This window comes from Crocodylus siamensis, chromosome 1 (genome assembly GCF_052110815.1).
Source record: "Crocodylus siamensis isolate JL-2025a chromosome 1, ASM5211081v1, whole genome shotgun sequence".
Classification (NCBI taxonomy): domain Eukaryota; kingdom Metazoa; phylum Chordata; order Crocodylia; family Crocodylidae; genus Crocodylus; species Crocodylus siamensis.
This window is the reverse complement of record NC_143395.1, coordinates 152,606,342-152,626,119: the sequence shown is the minus strand read 5'-3', so window position 1 is coordinate 152,626,119 and position 19,778 is coordinate 152,606,342. Positions and strand designations below refer to the sequence as shown.

General features: G+C 42.5%; 1 protein-coding gene across 12 annotated transcripts in view; it reads right to left on the bottom strand.

The window, feature by feature from the left end:
- The window catches only part of LTBP1 (latent transforming growth factor beta binding protein 1), a 357,999-nt gene that overhangs the window by 57,898 nt on the left and 280,323 nt on the right, over nucleotides 1–19,778 (bottom strand). For all 12 annotated transcript variants that reach the window (XM_090045635.1, XM_090045667.1, XM_090045616.1 and 9 more), the window contains 2 exons: nucleotides 12,694–12,816; nucleotides 8,432–8,557 (listed from right to left, as the gene is read on the bottom strand). In XM_090045635.1, coding sequence (XP_089901761.1) covers nucleotides 8,432–8,557; nucleotides 12,694–12,816 — 249 coding nt within the window. The remainder of the gene's footprint in view (nucleotides 1–8,431; nucleotides 8,558–12,693; nucleotides 12,817–19,778) is intronic.

Genomic DNA, 19,778 nt, shown 5'->3' with positions numbered 1-19,778 from the left:
GAGAGATTCAGAGAGATTTGATGATTCGGACATAGACACAGTTTACATGCTTTTTCTACATACCTCAAGGTACCAGGTGGCTCATGAATGCTGAGATGGTGGGACGGATGGAGCACAGGGGGGTCCCCAGCGTGCTTGGCAGTGGACCCGGAAGTGGACCAGAAGTATTTCTGGTCCACTTCTGGGTCTGCTGCTAAGCATGCAGGGAGCCCCCCCCACACACACACACACTCCTGTGGGACACTCCATCTGCCTCACCATCTCAGCGTTCACAAGCTGTGCCTGGTACCTCAAGGTACCTAGAAAAAACATTTAAAGCTTTGTCTATGGCTGATTTGTTGATTAGCCGAATCAGAATCGAATCTTGAGATTCAGATTTGGCCGAATTGAATCGGAACAGTGATCTGAATCAGCTAATTGAACTACCATCCCCCAAATCAGGCCAAATCCAAATCAAATACAGCTGGCTTCGCACTCCCCTAGCATAAACGTCAAAAAACAGTTACCGAGAACCATATTCCTATGAGGTTCTATTATTGCACATTTTTTTTTCATTTTTTTGAAAATAGTATGTGTGTTTTTGAAAAATTATCCTCTAATTATGGTGAATGGATGGAACAAACCAAACCAATAAAAGTTACTGTATCTCATGGTGTACAAGTTGACATTTGAAGGCCAATTTTTAACTCTTCAAATTCAACCTCAACTTATACATCATATCACCATCCCCTATGAGCAGCACTGGGCTTGGTGCTGGGCTGGTGTGGCCCAGGCAGCACTGTGTGCAGGGGATGGGGCCACATCAGCCTAGAACCAAGCCTGACACCGGTTGCAGAGGATAGGGATGAGGATGGGGACAGGTTCAGCTGGCACGGCCCCTTACCTTGCAAGTGGTATAGGGCATGCAGGCAATGGGTTTGTGCCAGCCAAGTGCTGAACTTGGCCCTGACAGCTGAGAGTGGCACTGTCGAGCACCAAGCTGAGCCCATGCCCTGCAAGTGGCACATGTCCAGCCCTGTCCCCTGCAAGTGGTGCTTGGTTGGCATGGCCCCATCCCAATGCTGGGCTTGCAGGGGATAGGGCCATGCCAGATGAGTGCCAAGCTGGCCATCTACCATTAGTGGCACTTCCAAGTGCTAAGCCTGGCCCCACCAGCTGAGCACCGAGCCCAGTGCTTCTTGCAGGCAGTGGGGCTGGGCTTGGCGCTTAGCAGTGCTGCTTGTAGGGGATGGGACCGAGTGCTGAGCACTGGTAGGGGATGGGGCCTGTCCCTGTCCCCCTCTTATACATCGTGCTTATGAAAATCCTTATTTTTTGCGTCAGAAAACCGGGGTCGACCTATATACTGTGTCAACCTATACACCTTGAAATATAGTAATAGAGCAGCAGGAGTAACCAAGTGTATGTGTCTGTGCTAACAGTGGTAAGAAGACAATGTCAAGGTTGAGAGGTCAGAAAATTGTTTTGCATTCAAAATACTTCCCTCTTCCATCCATTCACCATAATCAGAGGATAATTATTTAAAAACACATGTACTATTTTGAAAAAAATGCACAATAATAGAACCAATAAAGACTGTTTGACCACCGCATGCATGTATGAGTACTTTTTATATCTCTACTTGTTCCTAAGATTAGAACTCCAAGATATACTTTTTATTGCATTTTTAACTTTATAGTGTGTTTTTTTGCATTTTTTCTGGCCACAAATAAAGGTTCTGATGTTATATTCCTTATTTAGAGAAAACTCCCATTTAGGCCAAAGGGAACAAATGTAGGATTGAGAGCTAGTTATAAGACAATAACACAATGTTAAACTATAATTGACTACTGAAAGAATAAATAACATGGATTTCTGGGTCACAGAACAAAGTTATAATTTAAAAGAGGAGACAAGAAGCTGGGTCTTTAAAATTATTTTAATTATGGTATCTTTTTTTCTCTGTAACTACCAGTTAAAAAAAATAAATGGGGGGGGGGAGGAGGGGGAGGAGGACTGTATAACTCTATTTTCAAAAGACAAAGTAAAATAACTGAATGAAAAGCTGCAGACACAAATGCCACCTTGCAGCAAGCATCCTAATTAAGTATATAACACATACACAGAAGCTTATTTCATTCTTCTAAAAGTACACACTCTGAACATTACTGACACATTCAGTAAGTGACCAGGAACCTACAGAAAGGGCCCAAGAACCAAATATTTTTTCCTTGTTTAGACAGTTCACTCAAAGGCCTCCCGTTTTACAGCCAGAAAGGGCATTTGTTTCATTAATTACCCTCTAGGGCATGTGGTGTGTGATGGGCAAAGCTCTTGCTACACGGAAACGAAAGTGAGGAAAATAACTAATACACCATATGTCTATGCAATTAAAAAGTAGCTCTCTGTAACTGAATCCAGGTACTGATGGTTCATTGCTTAATCAAGCTACTATTGATCTGAAATCCACAGGAATTTCACCTACAAAATGAATGCAGAATTGATGCTTTGTTATTTGTAAGCATGTGTTGAAATCCACCCCTATTATTTGGGCAGATGGGTCCCAACTCAGGAAAACCCTGCAGGACAAATACCTTACTACTGCCTAACTGTAGGCATTGCAGGCAAGCAGTCAAGTGTCTGTCAATCACTTAAACTTTTCATTTCTTTGAGTTGGGCGTTTGTGATAGGCATTTTATCTGTGTGACCACTTTAAAACATGCACACTCTAGTAATTTTGCGTAGGAATCTCCACATTATGTTTTGGTTTTTAGAAAGACCTGTTCTTCAGGAAAAATGCTCAGACATCTTAGAGGGCTGACAGGTACTGAGTGTTGGAGAGAGAGGGAGAAGGGAGCAGAGGAAAGGGGAAAAGAGAGGAAGGAGCAGCTTGGGAAGTTCTGGTGGGCTCAATGGCACGTCATGGCAGCAGCTACTGATGTTAGAGGGTATTGGGAGAAGGGGTAAAGTGGGGGCTTTTGGAGCAGGCTGTGGGAAGTGCCAAAGGAAGTATAACAGGTGCATGGCTCAGGGACTACAGCCCGGCTGCAGGCAGTTAGAATGCAATAGCCTGTCTGCCTAGGAGGACTAGGCCGGCTGACACAGATGACTGCCTGGCCCAGAGGAAGTTAAAAGCTTCCTGAGAAGGGAGCTGGGAGAGAGAAAGCTGTGGTGCTTAGGGAGGAAGCACAGAGTCCGGGTTGACTTCTCAGGGTCTGAGGAAAGACCGTAAGTTGTCATTTAATCATTTATTTGTGTACTTTGCTTATTGTTTATGTTGGTTCTTGTAGGGAGCAAGCTTGTCCCAGGGAAAATAGAGACCATTTGAGCAAGCAATAGCAATCTGCTACAGGGAGCTTCTGACAGACAAAACAGGGTGGAGATAGAGATAAAAATAGGAGCAGCTAGTAGCAGGATAGAGGAAAGAGTCTCAGGGTATTTTTCCTGCTGCATAGCAGAGAGGACAGTTGCCTCAAGCGATTGCCTGTTCAAGTGACTGAGTCAACTATGGAAGAACTTGTCTTTGCAAGAACCTCAAGAACGCAATTGAAAACTAAGTACCCAAATGTAAGTTCCAAGGGGCCCCTTATGTAATTTTCTTGGGCTTCATCACAGGATTCAGGTTTTGGGAAGGGGACTATGATTAAATGCCACAGCTACTATGAAGGTTTGACTAATCCTTGGATGAACAGATAGTCTCCAAAGCTGTGGAGTTTATATTGGCCACAACCCACAAAGGCTCAAGATCAGGCTTAAACCACACAAGCTCCTTAATCATTTTATGTTGTTGTTGTTTCTAACTTTTCAAAAACCTTTCAAACTTGTAGGAAAACCATCCAGCTATATGGAAAAACTGCTCTCCAGGTACCTAAAGGCAGCTGAGTCCAACAAACTTTCTTCAGGCTCCTACTTTGATGATATAAACAGCTATTCTCACTCACTTAACCAGAAGTAAATTTACAGAGACAGCTAGTGCGAAAAACAGTAGCTTTCACAGCTGGAATCTACATCCTCTCACTGTACCGGAATTTTATACATTCTTTTTGTTTCTAATCTTTTGTTTTGTTCTTATTTGAAACTGAATTCTGAAAATGGTGGAAACACAAATATTAGTATTGAAGAGATAAATATTATTTTTAATGATTTTTTTCAATTTCATACCTCTTTATTCTTCTTTTTTTTTAAAGAAAAATTGAATTAATTGGAAAGAGTAGCCAGTTGTGACAGAAAAGGATTACAACTAGTTTAGAAGATTATAAATTGCTTTGCTTAGCCCAATTATTAAAATATTTTTCTCATGGATTAATATATAGTCTGGTCTGTATCCAATACATACAACACATTATGTATGAAGCCTAGTCAATTATTTTTATACGTTACTTACCCTCTATGGTTTATAAAACCTGAAAAGAAATCCTCTTCTGATTTTTGTAGTTTTTTTAGAATGGTAAAAATATGTCTACCTTCTTGTTTCTTATGAAGATTAACTTTGTGGCACTTCATCCCCCTTCTCCTCATCAATGATGTTAGCACACATGTGTACTAGCAAAGAGCTGGTTATTTTGCCAGCACGGATGAAGGGACAGTGGCTTACTGATTTTGGTGGGCTGCCTAAAACCAGAAGTTACTCTTTTTGTTTAGCTGAAGTTTTTGTTTAATGCTGGTATTTCTTGATTTTTAGAATGCTTAGCTTTGCAACTATGTAAACAATGTTCCTTTAACTTAGTGAGCTTTAATTAAAAAAAAATGTGTTGTGTTGTTTTTTTGTATGGAAAAGAATGCTTGGTTTCAGCTAAAAGCACATTTCTCCTTCACCGAGTTCTCTACTAAGCTATATTTTGAGGGAAAACACCTGTGTTTGGCTCATAAATTCAGAGCCTTTTAACCCTATCCCTGCTAAACAGTGGCATGGAACCTCTATATCCTGGTACAGTTCTGCATAAGTCATATTAGAAATCTGATTCTGAAAAAACTTGAAAATATTCTCAGTGTTTGGGATCATAAAAAGCTACCTTTTCAATCACTAGAAGTTTCTCAATTCATTGCTTTTTCCCTTCCTAAAATATTATCCTCATGGCAGTAAGAGAATGACTTTTCAATACATACTATTATTAATTCATGAGCAAAAACAATATATTTGGTACCATAACAAATCTAAACTTTAAGATCCCATCTCTTTCTGGTAATACTCTGGTATCCCATTACCAGCAGCTTACTTCACTTTATTAGCAATTACTAGAACAGTTACTGTATTATAGCTACTATAGCAGATGCATATTAGACAAAAATAAATCTTTCATAGTACTGGGAAAGTGAATACAACACTCCATGAAGGAGGTCTCTAAATTGTTTCAGTACTGCAGAGACGGTCTTTTACCCTGACTTTTGCAAACAGGCAGCCCCACGCAAACCAAGCTTTTCTGATTCATTGGCTGGCAACCCCAGACTCTGAGAGTCATAATAGCTTACCTAGGATTTACATCAGGGGTGGGCAAAATGCAGCCTGCAGGCTGGATGCGGCCCATTAGGCCAGTCTATCCGGCCCATGGGACCCCTAAAAAATTTAGAAAATTAATATTGATCTACCCCTGGCTGCCTGTCATGCAGCTCTCGATGGCTTGACAAAACTCAGTAAGCAGCCCTCTGCCCAAAATAACTGCCTGCCCCTGATTTACATGGTTGAAGTCTGTCTCTACTAGTTTCCTGTACTAAGGCCATGTCTACATGGGAAATTTACTGTGCTCCAGAGTGCAGCCTTCAAGTATGCTAAGCTGTTCTGAGCAAGCTGCCTCCTAAACCTGCAGTAATATAGCAGTGTCCAAGTAATGGAAGGGATGGTCTAATTAGGCAAGCTAAATGACACTTGCATTTATCAGTGTTAATCACCTACTCTGAACTGCTGTCTGGATATGGCTATACCACATTTGGTTCAGGAAGCAGCCTGCCCAAAGCAACTCAGCAAGCCTGTGGGTGCCACTCTGAAGCACAGCAAATTTACTATGTAGACATGGCCTAGAGAACTTAGCGCTCTGTCTAGTATATTTACTATTCATGCATTCACTACAGCTCTTTCCAAAGATATCTACTGGGGGGGGGGTGTTTCTGTACTGTTTACTACATTTTTCACAAACTATTGCTTGAAGAGCCCATACCATTCTTAATCTGGCTGCTGAAATTAAAACATGTTTCTTACCATCATCAACTGCAACTCCCCCACCCCACCACACAACTTATTTCTGTGGACTAGTGATCATAAATCTTCTTTTTTTAAATGTACTTTCAGCACAACAGATCAGCACTAGGGCTGTGTGGAGCTTTGAGTGCTGATTTGATTTGGAGGAGATTTGGCCTGATTCAGCGGCTGAATCTCTGAATCCGAATCAAATTGGGAGACCAATAAAAAGGTCCAAATTGATTCAAAGCTGTCTGAATTGATTCAGAAAAGATTTGTAGAGCTTCAGAGATTCGGGCAGTTCCTGCTCGCAGCCGCAGGCAGCTAGACCCAGGCTGTGTGCTGGTAAGTGGGGGGAGGGGTGGAGGGGATCATAGGGGGACCCCCACCACGCCCCATCCCCTGCCTGCTCCCCAGCTCCCCTGAGCAACCCCTGATCCCTGCCCACTTTCCCAGCCACGTCAATGGCTGCCTCACCCAGCACCAGTGTCCTGGCTCTTTAAAAAAAAAAAAAGTGTCCTGCACTCACCAGTTCCTGCCAGACTGGGGGGGATCCCCACTGCCCACTTCCCTGCACTATGTGGGGGGGCTCTTCCATGAGTCCCCATCCTCAGCCCATTCTCCCAGACCCATCAATGGCTGACCCACCTGGACCCAGCATCCCAGTTCTTAAAAAAAAAAAGAAAAAGCCCCGTACTCACCAGATGCTGCAGCGGCCATCGGGGCTTTTGGGGACTCATGGCAGAGTGCCCCCATGCAGTATGGGGCAGTGGGGGGGCATCAGGGATTGCCCCCCTACTTGACAGCAACCAGTGAGTGCTGGGAGAGCAAGCAGGGGGTGAGGGTTCATGGCAGAGCCCCCCACACAGCATGGGGCAGTGGGGAGCAGTGGGGATCGCCCCCCCCACCTGGCAGAAGCTGGTGAGTGCAGGGCTTTATTTATTTCTTTTTTTAAAGAGCCAGATCGCTGGGGCTGGGCAGGGCAGCCATTGATGGGGCTGGGAGAGTGGGGGCGGAATGGGGCCTGTTTGATTTGGAGATTTGGCCAATTTGGCAGCGGCTGAATCTCCAAATTGGATTTGGCTGAATCAATTCGGGACAGTCATCTGAATCACTTAATCAAATCACTGTCCCCCGAATAGGCTGAATGTGAAGCAAATTATTAGTGGCTTTGCACAGGCCTAATCAGCACCACTGGGTAAGTGTGTGCTTTCAATCACCAACAAGACACTTTATCATTCTGATGCCAAATGAAAACCCCATGTACACCTCATTTGCAAATTTTCCAGGCTTGTGGCTGATGTTTCTCACCAGTATTATTACTGGAACTGCTTTTACAGCCATTTATGAAAAAGATCTGCACAAGTGTGTGTGCATGCTTGATGTCTGACTAAACTTAAGTAGTCCAAAAAACTAATTAGAAAACTTATTTATCTGTAGACCTGACAAGAAATTTAGAAGTGGTTAATATGCTGTGATAGGATTTTATAATAACCATACACATACAGAAATTAACCATCAGTTCCTGTTTGATTTAGGTCTATTGCATGGATATTTAATTCACATCTTTATTTGTAAATAATATCACAAACAAGGTTGTATTGTTTCAAAGACAGAAATAAGAATGCTAGACCAGTTAAGATTTAACTGGTAATGACTTTAAAAGGCTCCAGATTAAGGATGCCTAATACCTTACAGCAGTATGGGCCAAGTTTAAAATTTGCCAGGAGAACCACGCTTTGTCTACATATGTTTTATACCTAGTTCCTTCCTTCTAGCCTCATTATGGGATATTAAAAGAAAGGGGGCATTTTCCATTTATGAATAATTTTTCCTCATATTGCAACTATGTGTCTTTTTACTTCTTAGCCACTTATTTTCATTTGTTTTATTTCATCCTCTCTGTCTCCTTCCATCTCACATTTTCCTTTTTTCCATAAAATCTTCAGACATTTCATTTTAACTTACAAAATACAACACTGTTTTAAGATGGCATAGTTAAAGTCTCCAAAAGTAAAGAAAAGCAAAAATTGACGTTTCTAACAAGCATTTCCCCAGGCATACATTTCATAACATAAACAGTAATAAATTAACCTACCAATTTACCAGAAACATGAATAGAAAGCACGATACATTTTATGTGTATTATTGTTGGGTTAATGTTGGTTTTGGAATACTAGAGCTGAATTATGACCAATTTATTTGGCTAACTAGTATCATTGAATGAATGGAAACAAAGGGTGCAGTTTATTTTATTATTGCTTCCAGTACCCATCTCACCTTCACATGTTCGGCCACCTGTAGAAACTGAAAAGCCCTGCTCACAAGTGCAGTGGAAAGAACCGTCTGTATTTATGCATTCCCCATGAGGCACACACAGTTGAGATTCTTCACATTCATTGATATCTGAAAAACACAGAGCAAAGCTGTAAAACACTTTAAAACAAACTCTTGAATACTACTTGTGCAACTGATTCAAGTATGCATTAACAGTTACTGCCATTTAGTTCTGGTCTGCAACTTTTTCTGATAAGCTTGTCAAAAAATGTTTCATTACTAACATCTGTGAGGTGCCCTGATGTAGAAGATGTGTGCTAGAAGTGTGGGATAGTTATCATACTTGACCCATTTCAGCTATGGGGGTAGGTGCTAAATTAGCAGAGAATGATTACTGAAAGTGGAAAGTGGCAGGATTTATGCTGGCCTCTGAGAAGGAAGAACTATCAAGAAGCCAGTAATCATACTGCTTGGCTCTAAGCACAAGTTAGAACAACCTAGGGGCAGCTTAAATTTCCATCAGCTACATAAATGGAACTAACTTCCGCCAGCTAAGGAAGTCCTAAGAAACTGCATGATTGCTAAGCATAGGCATAGAACTGCAGTCAAGCTTTCTCCACCTTCCTCCATGCAATGGGGCCAAACAGCAAATACGGAAAGACAGGTGAAGCCTGAATAAGGCAAAGCCAAAGAAAGCCTAAAGACTGAGATGAGCACTGCCCTGGGAGGGAGAAAGCCCTACCTTCGGGCCTTGGCCCTTGCCAATACAGGTGACTTTGCATTTAAAAGGCATTGAATAAAATGGATAGGCAACAGTGAGATTGCTTTTGCTCCATGAGCCCTTCAATTTGTTTCCAGCTTAGGTTAGCTATGGGAAGGTGTCCTTGGTGCTCTCTGCTAACTCCTGTATCTCCAGGTAGAACAGGAGGAAACACTCTTCCCAACAGGTCACTCCTACTGACAGGAAGGGGAGTAAACCCATTAGCTGCTGACCAGAAAATGTGGGTTGGATCTGGACTATATTAATGGCATTGAGACAGAAGCCTTCCTGACCACCTCAGCAGATTTCTCCCCACATGGTGAGGTGGTAGTATCTTAAGGCACATGCTGTATCTTTAAGCCCTATATAGATGTTTCTGTATCAGTTGAGCCCAACCCCTTTCTTTACTATTGATGGTAACAGTAGCATAGCACCAACAAAGCCATCATCCATTGATCTTGGAGCAATCAGTTTAGTTTATTTCCAATGAGATAATATGAGACAAACCCAAGGGAAGGCTGCCCACAGGAACTGAGGATAGACGTTTTTAGCAGAATATACTTTTACCAGAGGAGTGATCCATTCGGGGATAGCAAATAACATCTGGACATTTCTGTCTATAGGTCTTTAGCAAATGGAACTTGGTTAAAAGTTACACATTTTAGAAAGTTCTATCTTAACAATATGCATTTCCATTTCTCCACCTCTGCAGTAAAAATAAGATGTTCAACACAATTTCTTTTTCATCTGAGATAGATTCTGCTTAAGTAAACCAGCAATTCTGTCACCATGCACTACACTCAACCTTTTTAGATTCAGTGTACCCCTTATTAAGATCAAGGCACCCTTTGGACAATGATAGCTCTTAGCTTTGATTCATTTCTTGACTATGGAAAAGAAATAGCACAATTATTTTGTTGCAAAGAACTCATGAAGACCACCCCCAAGGAATCTCTGGGACATGTCTTGATAAGCAGAGAAAGTCAGGGTTTTCCTGCTTACAGAGACAGGCTTCAGAGAGTCCCAGGGGCTGCTCCAGAAGAAAAAAAAAAGTATGGAAACCAAACTAATTATTTCCAAAGATATTAAAAGTAGAGAATGAAGGGAAGACAGGATTAACGACAACATAGGGAAAAAATTAAAGTTGTCTGAATGATCTGACGGCACCCGATCAACTATGTTTTTGCTGAGTAAAACCTAAACTTTCTTTTATTTTCTTTTGAGAAGACCACATTTTCGTAAAAGTATTTTGGCTGAGGGACTAAAGCATTTCAACCTTAACTGTTGGTTGATATTCTTTTGCCTGTGAATATTTATTGTCTAAAGTCTGTAACCTGAAATGATTAATTTAGAAAATAAAATTAATTACAGAATTGTATTTTTCATTTGATTTATCTTTATGTTTTTCTGTTGTATTGTTTAAAAACTACATTTTATTGCCAAACTACCATCTTTAGAAAAAAGTATTTATTAAATGGCTAATTGGAATTTCTGGCACAATCTGTCAGTTAATCAAGATTCCTAGATTAAAGGTTCTGAATGGAGCACAATCTACAATTATCTTCATTATTAAAACATTGTGCTCTACTTCTAATCTAAATTTGATTGGCTTCAAATTCTGGACACTGGATCTTATTATACCATGGTCTGAAAGTTTGAAAAACCTTCTACTATGAAGTTATGGTTCCCTGTGTAAATATTAGACTGTAATCAAGTCACCTTTTAACTTTCTTTTTGTTAAATTAAGATGATTGAGCTCCTTCACTATAAAGCATTTTCCCAAACCTTTGCTTATCCTTGTGTCTGTTTTTTGAATATTTTCCAACTCAACACCCTTTAAATTGCTAGCACTGGACCTGGACAAAGACTGCTAATAATCATTGCATCAGTGCCAGATAAAAGGTTGATATAATCTTCCCTAGTTTTACTTAGCATTCCCATGCTCATACATGCAAGGACCACATTAACCCTGTGGCCACAGGGATGCGCTGAAATCTCAGGCTACAAACAGATGTTGCCTTTGTGTCACCATAAACATTTTTCTGGCAATGCAAAACCCAAGCAAACAGTCATCCATGTCCCTTGTCAAGCCACAAGTGCCCAACATGAGTTTAGAGCCAAGCAGCATGATTACTATTTTTTGGATAGTTCTTTCATCTCTGTGAGACCAGCAGAAATCCTGCCACTTTCCACTTCAGTAAATATTCTCAACTATTTCCTGAACCATCATGACTAAAACACTGCAGCCCCATTTAAAATGCAAGAATTCTGGAGCTCCTAATTAACATCCTCCTGAAGTACAATAGATACAGAATGCATTTCATCCTCACATCATACAACCTCAGCACCACAACCATTATTTTCTTAAAATACAGAACAAAAGTATACATTGAACTCTTCTGCTTTTTTTTTTTGGACCACTGACCACTTCCATCTAGTAATAAATGAATACTGTTCTTTGAGGGAAAGAGGGTGGTTCTCTTTCTCAATCATAGTTAAAATCTTTTTATTGTCCTTCTATCTGCTGCATAGATTCCTCTTTGTGTCCTGTTTTCTTCTCTTTTAGTTTTCTGCAGTTTATAGCTTTGATTTATATTAATTACTGTTGGCTTCCCCTTTCTTCATTAGCTAACTGCATTCACTTCTCCAGGTTGGTATTTTGACGGGGTGGTGACTTTTTAGACATGTGTCTCCTAATGAACATTCACATCTTTCTGTTTAAATTCTTTCTCCAAAATAATTCAGTTCATCTTTGGGAAGTTTTTCATATTTGGGAAGTTAGTTCATTAAAAAAACAAGTATCTGTTCACGTGTGTATCACCTGTGTGGACTTTACATGTAACAAATGTAAACAAGACATTTACATGTACTTAAACTACTACTGATTTTTCGCTTGTGATCAATTATCTGCCAAGATGAGTTTTTACAGAGAACTCTCTTGTGTTGGATTCAACACATTTTGAGTTAGGAAATTGTTATCCATAATACTTTGCGATTCAGTGTATCCATAATTTTTAGAGATTTAGTGAATCTGCATATGTCTTCTAGTGTATACCACTCAGATTGAAGCCCCAGTGATAATACATACAATTGCTTAAAGAGCCAGTCACCGTCATCCTGTTTCTTAATATGATTTGGTGGTGTGCAACAGATACCAACAAGTACCCCATCTTGTGCTTAATCTGTTAGGACATTTGATAATAAGCATGCCAAAGACTACAAAAATAAATCTTTCAAGATTTGGGAAAATGTACTAGCTCCATATGACCACTCTCGTTCCAAGAATTCCTACCTTAAGACAATAAAGCTGGAATGATGCCTGTTGGAACAGTACAACATATGTAAAACCCTAACTAGGATACAATAGATGATTATAGAGATTAGCATAACAATGAGAGAAGAATAAGAGGGTGCTTGTAATCATACTAAGTTCAGTTTTTCATGATTTATACTTTCCCTGAGGTATTCCACACTTTGCTTACACATTTTTATAGCTAGACTATACCTTGACAACCCCTGCTGGCCATCTGCCGGAAGCCATCTGGACAAATGCACTCATAAGATCCATCAGTATTCATGCAGTTTCCTCCAAGGCAAATATCACTGTCTTGGAAACATTCATTAACATCTGAAATCAAACCATTGCTAAATATTAGACACTTCCAAAACTGAATAAATTCTTAAAGGCAGCACATTTAATATGCATATATTGATTTGAAGTAAGTGCTTATCCTTACTACATTTAAAGAAATATAATCATTTCATTTTATTAACTATGGTAGCATGATCCTTTACATTTCCTCCCATGATATTCGTATCTCAGAAATTTCTTTAATATTTCTATCGTCTTAAACCTTGAGTCTGTGTATTGTTCATTCTTAGCAAGAATGCAAAGTATTGAGAAGACAATGAGACACTTTGCAAGAGACTTTTACGTAAATTTCTCCCCTACTTCCATATTTATTGTAATGTTACCATATTACAGGTAAGTACATATTTTCACACATACAAGTGCCCGAATAAACCACAAACCTTATTTTTGGAAGGCAGAATGTACACAAAAAAAGATTTATCCAGAGTCATGGCACACAGCAAGTCCTCCTGGGAACAGACTGCATCTAGGAAGTGTGGCATCAGGAACTTCCTGGTGTGGCAAACTATCTTCTGTGAGACCACACTTCCTGGATACTCTGCTTCCCCAGGAGGACTTACTCTGTCACACAAGGTTAAGCTCTAAGCCCTTCCAAAGGGCAGCAGCAAGACTGTTACCTCTTTACTGTAAGCAGTCCTTTATATAAGTTCCTAGAAATAAAGTACAACCTAGAAATAAATACAACCTACACCCCTAGAAATACAGTGTTTTTTCCATATCACAAGCCTAATCAAGAGGCTCACTTGGTGCTTTAGGCATAAGCTGTAGCAGGGGCAGGCATGTGGGGGTCCCAATTGTCATGGTGCCCTGTGACCAGTGGGGTCCCCCAAGGCTCTGTCCTCGGGCCTACACTATTCAACATCTTCATTAATGATGTGGACATTGGAGTCAGAAGCGGACTGGCCAAGTTCGCCGATGACACCAAAATTTGGAGCAAAGCATCCATGCCTGAAGACAGAAGGGCGATCCAGGGTGACCCAGAGAGGCTCAGCAAATGGGCGGACGAGAACCTGATGGTGTTTAATGCTGAAAAATGCAAGGTTCTCCACCTTGGGAGGAAAAACCTACAGCATCCTTATAGGCTCGGCAGTGCTACTCTGGCTAGCACTACAGAAGAAAGAGACTTAGGGGTCATCATTAACCACAAGATGAACATGAGCCTGCAATGTGATGCTGCAGCTAGTAAAGTGACCAAAATGCTGGCTTGCATCCATAGATGCTTCTCAAGCAAATCCTGGGACGTCATTCTCCCCTTGTACTCGGCCTTTGTGAGGCTGCAGCTGGAGTACTGCATCCAGTTTTGGGCTCCACAATTCAAAAAGGATGGGGAGAAGCTTGAGAGAATCCAGAGAAGAGCCACACACATGAACAGAGGTCAGGAAAATAGACCTTACAACAACAGGCTGAGAGCCATGGGGCTCTTTAGCCTGGAAAAGCACAGGCTCAGGGGTGATCTGGTGGCCACCTATAAGTTTATTGGGGTGTTCACCAGTATCTGGGGGAACATTTGTTCACCAGAGCACTCCAAGGGATGATGAGGTTGAACGGTCATAAACTACTGCAAGACTGTTTCAGGCTGGACATAAGGAAGAATTTCTTTACTGTCCAAGCCCCCAAGGTCTGAAATAGCCTGCCATTGGAGGTGGTTTAAGCACCTACATTGAACACCTTCAGGAGCAAATTGGATGCTTATCTTGCTGGGATCCTATGACCCCAGCTGACTTCCTGCCTTTTGGGCAGGGGGCTGGACTTGATGATCTTCTGAGGTCTCTTCTAGCCCTAATGTCTATGAAATCTATGCCCCCACACACAGCTACACCCCCTCACAAATCCTCCACACCCCACCATACACACACTTACCACCTCCCTACCACACACACCCCCCCTCACCCTACTACACACCCACCCACACCCACTCACCCTAGCATACATACACTCACCCCACCATACACCTCCCACCCCCATCCACCCCTCACCATACACACACAATATAAAAGAGTAAGACTTTATTTTTGAGTTATTATACAACCCTTTTATATGCAGTACACAAAAACAAACCATGATGAATATTCTTTGTAATAAAACTTAAGATGTATTATAGCAGGTGTTTGACTTTTAGTATACAATTTGGTTTTTTTCTGGTCCTAAGATGGCAACCCCCTCCCGCTCCTAAAAGGAGTATGGGGTGGGGAGCAAGGGTAGGGATTTCGGGTGGCAAATGTCAGGGGTCAGGGGATGGGACTTTCAGTCCCAACATGGTGACCACGGGGTAGGGCAACTGTTAAGGGGTGGGGCTACCCAAGCGGCCTTCAAGAGCTCACCAAAGCTTGTTAAGTGGCCCTGCAGTCTAAATAATTGCCCATTCCTGAGCTATAATGATCAGACAATAGCTATGGCTGTGAGAAATTTAATCCAGGACTTCACCCCTTCAGTTTGCTGAGCAGACACAAGCAGAAGCCATTCTGGCACCTGCATGGCATGCACAGTTTCTCCAAGCATGCTGCTTTTCCAGCAAAGAAAACAGCCTCTCCATTTAAAACACACACCAATTCTGGGGGCTAATTATGGGGTAAAAGATGCATGTTGTATGTGAGAAAATGCAATACATTAATGTAGGAACCTCAACTCAATGTATTTTTAGAATACAGAAGCACAATGTAAAAGTCAATTAAATCAGATTTCCTATGGTATGCCAACAATTGTAGTTCCCTGACATGCAAACAAGATACTGTAACTGTAATAACATGGTGCAGTCTTACTTAAAGTTGTTTTTATAAATGGATTGTGTATATGTTATGACATCTGCATTTAAGTGAATATATGAGATGTTATCCTCAGTGCATAAATGTTAAGAACTATGCTGCCTTACCTCTTTTTGCATATTGTGCTGCATGTATGCTATAGTGCTAATTTAAGTTTTTTCTGAATCTGTGTATGTTTTGCAACTATTTTGAAATGGGTGTGAGTGGGTGTGGAGGGATGTGGGTCAGTGTGTGGGTATGTGTGGGGCGACTGTGGATGTGGGGGCTGCTTAGGAGGGGTGGGTCCCTTGCCCCTACTGGGCAGAGGCCCTCCCCCCAGCACACAAACTACCCTGCCTGCAGGGTCCCAGTCCCTCCCAGGGGCTACAGCTCCCCCCTAGCCCCCTCCCCCACTGGTGTCTAGCCCCCTGCTCATTCCCCTGCTTGTCTCCACCCTTGGGAGGCTGGAGATGAGCAGGAGAATAAGCGGGAATCTTAAGACAAGCTCCTGGAGATGAGCTGGAGACATTCCCCTGTTGTCTCCAGAGGCTGGAGACAAGCAGGAGGTTGGAGATGAGCAGGTCAGTGATGGAGATAATTCAGGGATTCCCCAGTGGTCTCCAGGGTCCTGATTGCTCCCCCACCTGGCTTCAGCCTCCTGCACTGCTCGCAGCTCACTAGCAGCAGCAGAGGCAGTAGGGGCTGCTTGGGGCCTCATGGCACAGCCTTCCCTCCACATGACACGGGGCAGAGAGGCTAGGTCCTAGCTGCCTGGCACCTGCGCTGCCACTGCTGCATTTTGAGGGTGTGGCCAGGCTTGGCAGTGCACCACACATTGTCTGGAAGCTCAGGGGTGCTGCAGCTGTCACCCAGGGCTCAGCGCTGCTCAACCTGAGTGGCTCAAGCTCTGAGACAGCATGCGACACCCTGCCAAGCCAGGCCATACCCGCACGATGCAGCAGCAGGGGTACCAGGCAGCTGGGGCTGAACTCTGCTGCCCCCTGTGCCGGGGGGCTGTAACATGAAGCCCTGAGTGGCCCTGACCGCTGCTGCTACTGCCAGTGAGTGGGGAGGGAAGGGGGTAGAGTGAGCAGGGAGCTAGAGGAATGAACTGGGGTGGGGAGAATGAACGGAAGGCTGGGGGAAGGCTGGGGGAATGAATGGGGAGCTGGGAAATGAACAAGGGTGGGGGGAACAAATGGGGAGTTGGGGAAATGAATGGGGGCTGGGGCCAGGCAGGGCCTCCCCCATGGACCCCTCCCCACTCCTCCAGTTCCCCAACCCCCTACTTACTTGGCAAGCTGGGTCCAGGTCCCTGCAGCTTGCACCACTGACTGCCCCACTCAGGCAGGCAGCGTGCTTCAGCACCAGGGCAAGGGTCAGTCATAGAGATGCTCTGGCTGGCTACCAGAGCATCTCTGTGGAGGACCGAGACTCTGATTGCCTCATCCCGCTTTTTTCCCCTGGGGTATTTCTTGACCCCTGGATATCCAGGGGTCTAATTTTGCCCTTGCACTGCAAATTTGCAGTGTGGGGAGCATTTTTTTGTTCCTGCTCATGCCTCTTGCAGCATCTCAAAGGTCTGAGATGCTGCAAGAGGCACATGTACGCTTGTCTGGATGCGCCCAAGGGTGTTACACTGATTTATACTAGTGTCCTACTCCAAAGCCCATCAAAGTCAATAGCAAAAAAATTCCATTTATTTCATCCAAAGTGCCTTCCTTCCACTGATTTCAAATGGCTTTAGAGAAGATCCAGCTGAGGATCTGATTCTCAATGGCTAGATGAATAATATTAACATAACAGTAGCAACTGAAATGATACACTGTGACAAGTGAAGAAGTAATAAGACAGGGATTTTGTAACAGTAATATAACAAGTAATCCAGGTGGCAGAAAATGGATACTAAACAAAATGCTTTATTTCACTACTCCAGGGGATGCCATTGATCAGTTGATGATTTTTCCTACAACTAGAGAGGCACAAACAGAAAACATAAGAAAACAAAGTCTAGAAAAGTTTTCTCTATGCACACTTTGTTCTGCCACCTAAATCCAATGAGTCTGGAGAGAAACAAGGTCTTCTCTGGAAAATAAACATTTTTTCTAATGCTTTATAATTATTGTGCCTTTTACGCCTGATTTTCTATCTGACTAAAATAATATCTAATTTTTTTCATTTGGGAATGAATCCAAGAAAAAACACCGAAGACCCCTTCTGAACTTGTCTTCAGAAAGCCTGGCCTGGATGAACACGAGGGAGAAGTGGTCACTAAAATTTAATTTCTTTTCTTTTTCTTGTTTTTTTTTAAGAGACAGCTTTCTTAAATAAAAGAATGTCCCTATTTTGAATTACTGCTCATGAAATGATGTGACCTTTTGATAACGTGTATTTTTTAATGTATTTTCAACTGAAAAAAAATGGTGGCTTATTTACATGGCAATTAACTTTGACTGGGAGCATTAGAAAAAAAATTAACGACTCCCTTGTGCTGAATAAGAGCCAAGCCCCACAACAAGAAAATGCTTTCTGCCAAGTTCATTCAAAGTCAAAATTTATTATTTCTAACATACTACACAAGCTTCCCTCCCTCTGTTGTAACTGTTTGTTGTTCCAATGATTACTGTGCAAAAACTCAAATCAAAGAGGTTACTTAGCTACACCATAACTGATGTTCTTTGAGATGTTTTGGGGATGTTTAATCTCTGCAAATATTCCATGGTAAGTGGGTGCATATACTGTGCCTTTGAGCACCAAGGTCTGTCACTGGCAGGCTCCATTTGGGTGGAGCTTAAGTATTTCATGCCCTTGCCCTGGGAATCAAAATCGTAAAAAGGCACAGCTTGCCCTACTACTCCTTCCTTCTTTTGTCAACCAAATGGTCCATGGTGTAAGGCAGTAGTTCTCAACATTTTTAGACTCAACACACTCCCTGGAAAAGGCCAACTCAATTTTCACCTGTTTTTTGATTACAGAAAAATAATATAGCAATTCCTCTGTTGCAAAGAATTCAGAAAGACTGTTTTTAACATTAAAGATGCCAATGAAAAATCTCTGTTTATCTTGTGAATCATGTTTGTACACCTAACAGTGCTAATATTGTGTGGCACCCTACAGCTCCCTCAAAATGATTTCACAGCATCCCGGGGTGCTCTGGCACCATGGTTGAAAATCACTGGTGTAAGGACTCCGAAGCAATGAGGACAAAGGGTATGGCATGGCTTATGTATACAGACTACAAATATAGTTTCATAGTTGGTAGGGTCAGAAGGGACCTGAGCAGATCATCAAGTCCAACCCCCTGCCATGGGCAGGGAAGGATGCTGGGGTCAAATGACCCCAGCTAGGTGATTATCTAGCCTCCTTTTGAAGACCCCAGGCTAGGAGTGAGCACCACTTCTCTTGGAAGTTGGCTCCAGCTCCTAGCTGCCCTGACTGTGAAGTAGCGCCTCCTGATGTCTAGTCTAAATCTACCCTCTGCCAGCTTGTGACCATTATTCCTAGCACTACCAGGAGAAACTCAGGGAAACTCCCATTCCCTGCTGGTCCCTCCTGGTAAGTTTATAGTCGGCCACTGGATCCTCTCTCAGCCTTCTCTTGTGAAGGCTGAACAGGTTCAGGTCCCATAGCCTCTCCTTGTAGGGCCTGCCCTGCTGCCTTCTGACCATGCGAGTGGCCCTCCTCTGGACCCTCTCCATGCTGTCCACATCCCTTCTGAAGTGCGGCACCCAGAACTGAATGCGGTACTCCACCTGCGGCCTGACCAGTGCCACATAGAGGGGGAGGATCACCTCCTTGGACCTGCCTGTGATGCATCTGTGGATGACAAGGTCAAAGAACACAAGTTACTGCATACACGAAGTTTTTTTCTTGGAGTGATTGTGTGTGTGTGTGTGCATGTGTGCGTATCCCACTTTTGGTGATTCTCATGCTGTAGCTTTCTTTAGATAGATGTGGTTGAAAGGTATCTAGGTAAAGAGTAAATGTAGTACAGTTCTGCCAAATTTTGCATATTTATTGTGCTTTGAGAAGGCGCGAGCAAGTTACTGACTTACAAATACTCTGAATCACTACATTTCTTAAAGAAGCTAAGTAGAGCAAGCCCTTGTTGAATGAATTAACACCTTTCCTGGAGGAGATCTGTCAGACAGCTGGTAACTGTCTGATATACTGTGACATCCACTGGATATTCTCTGA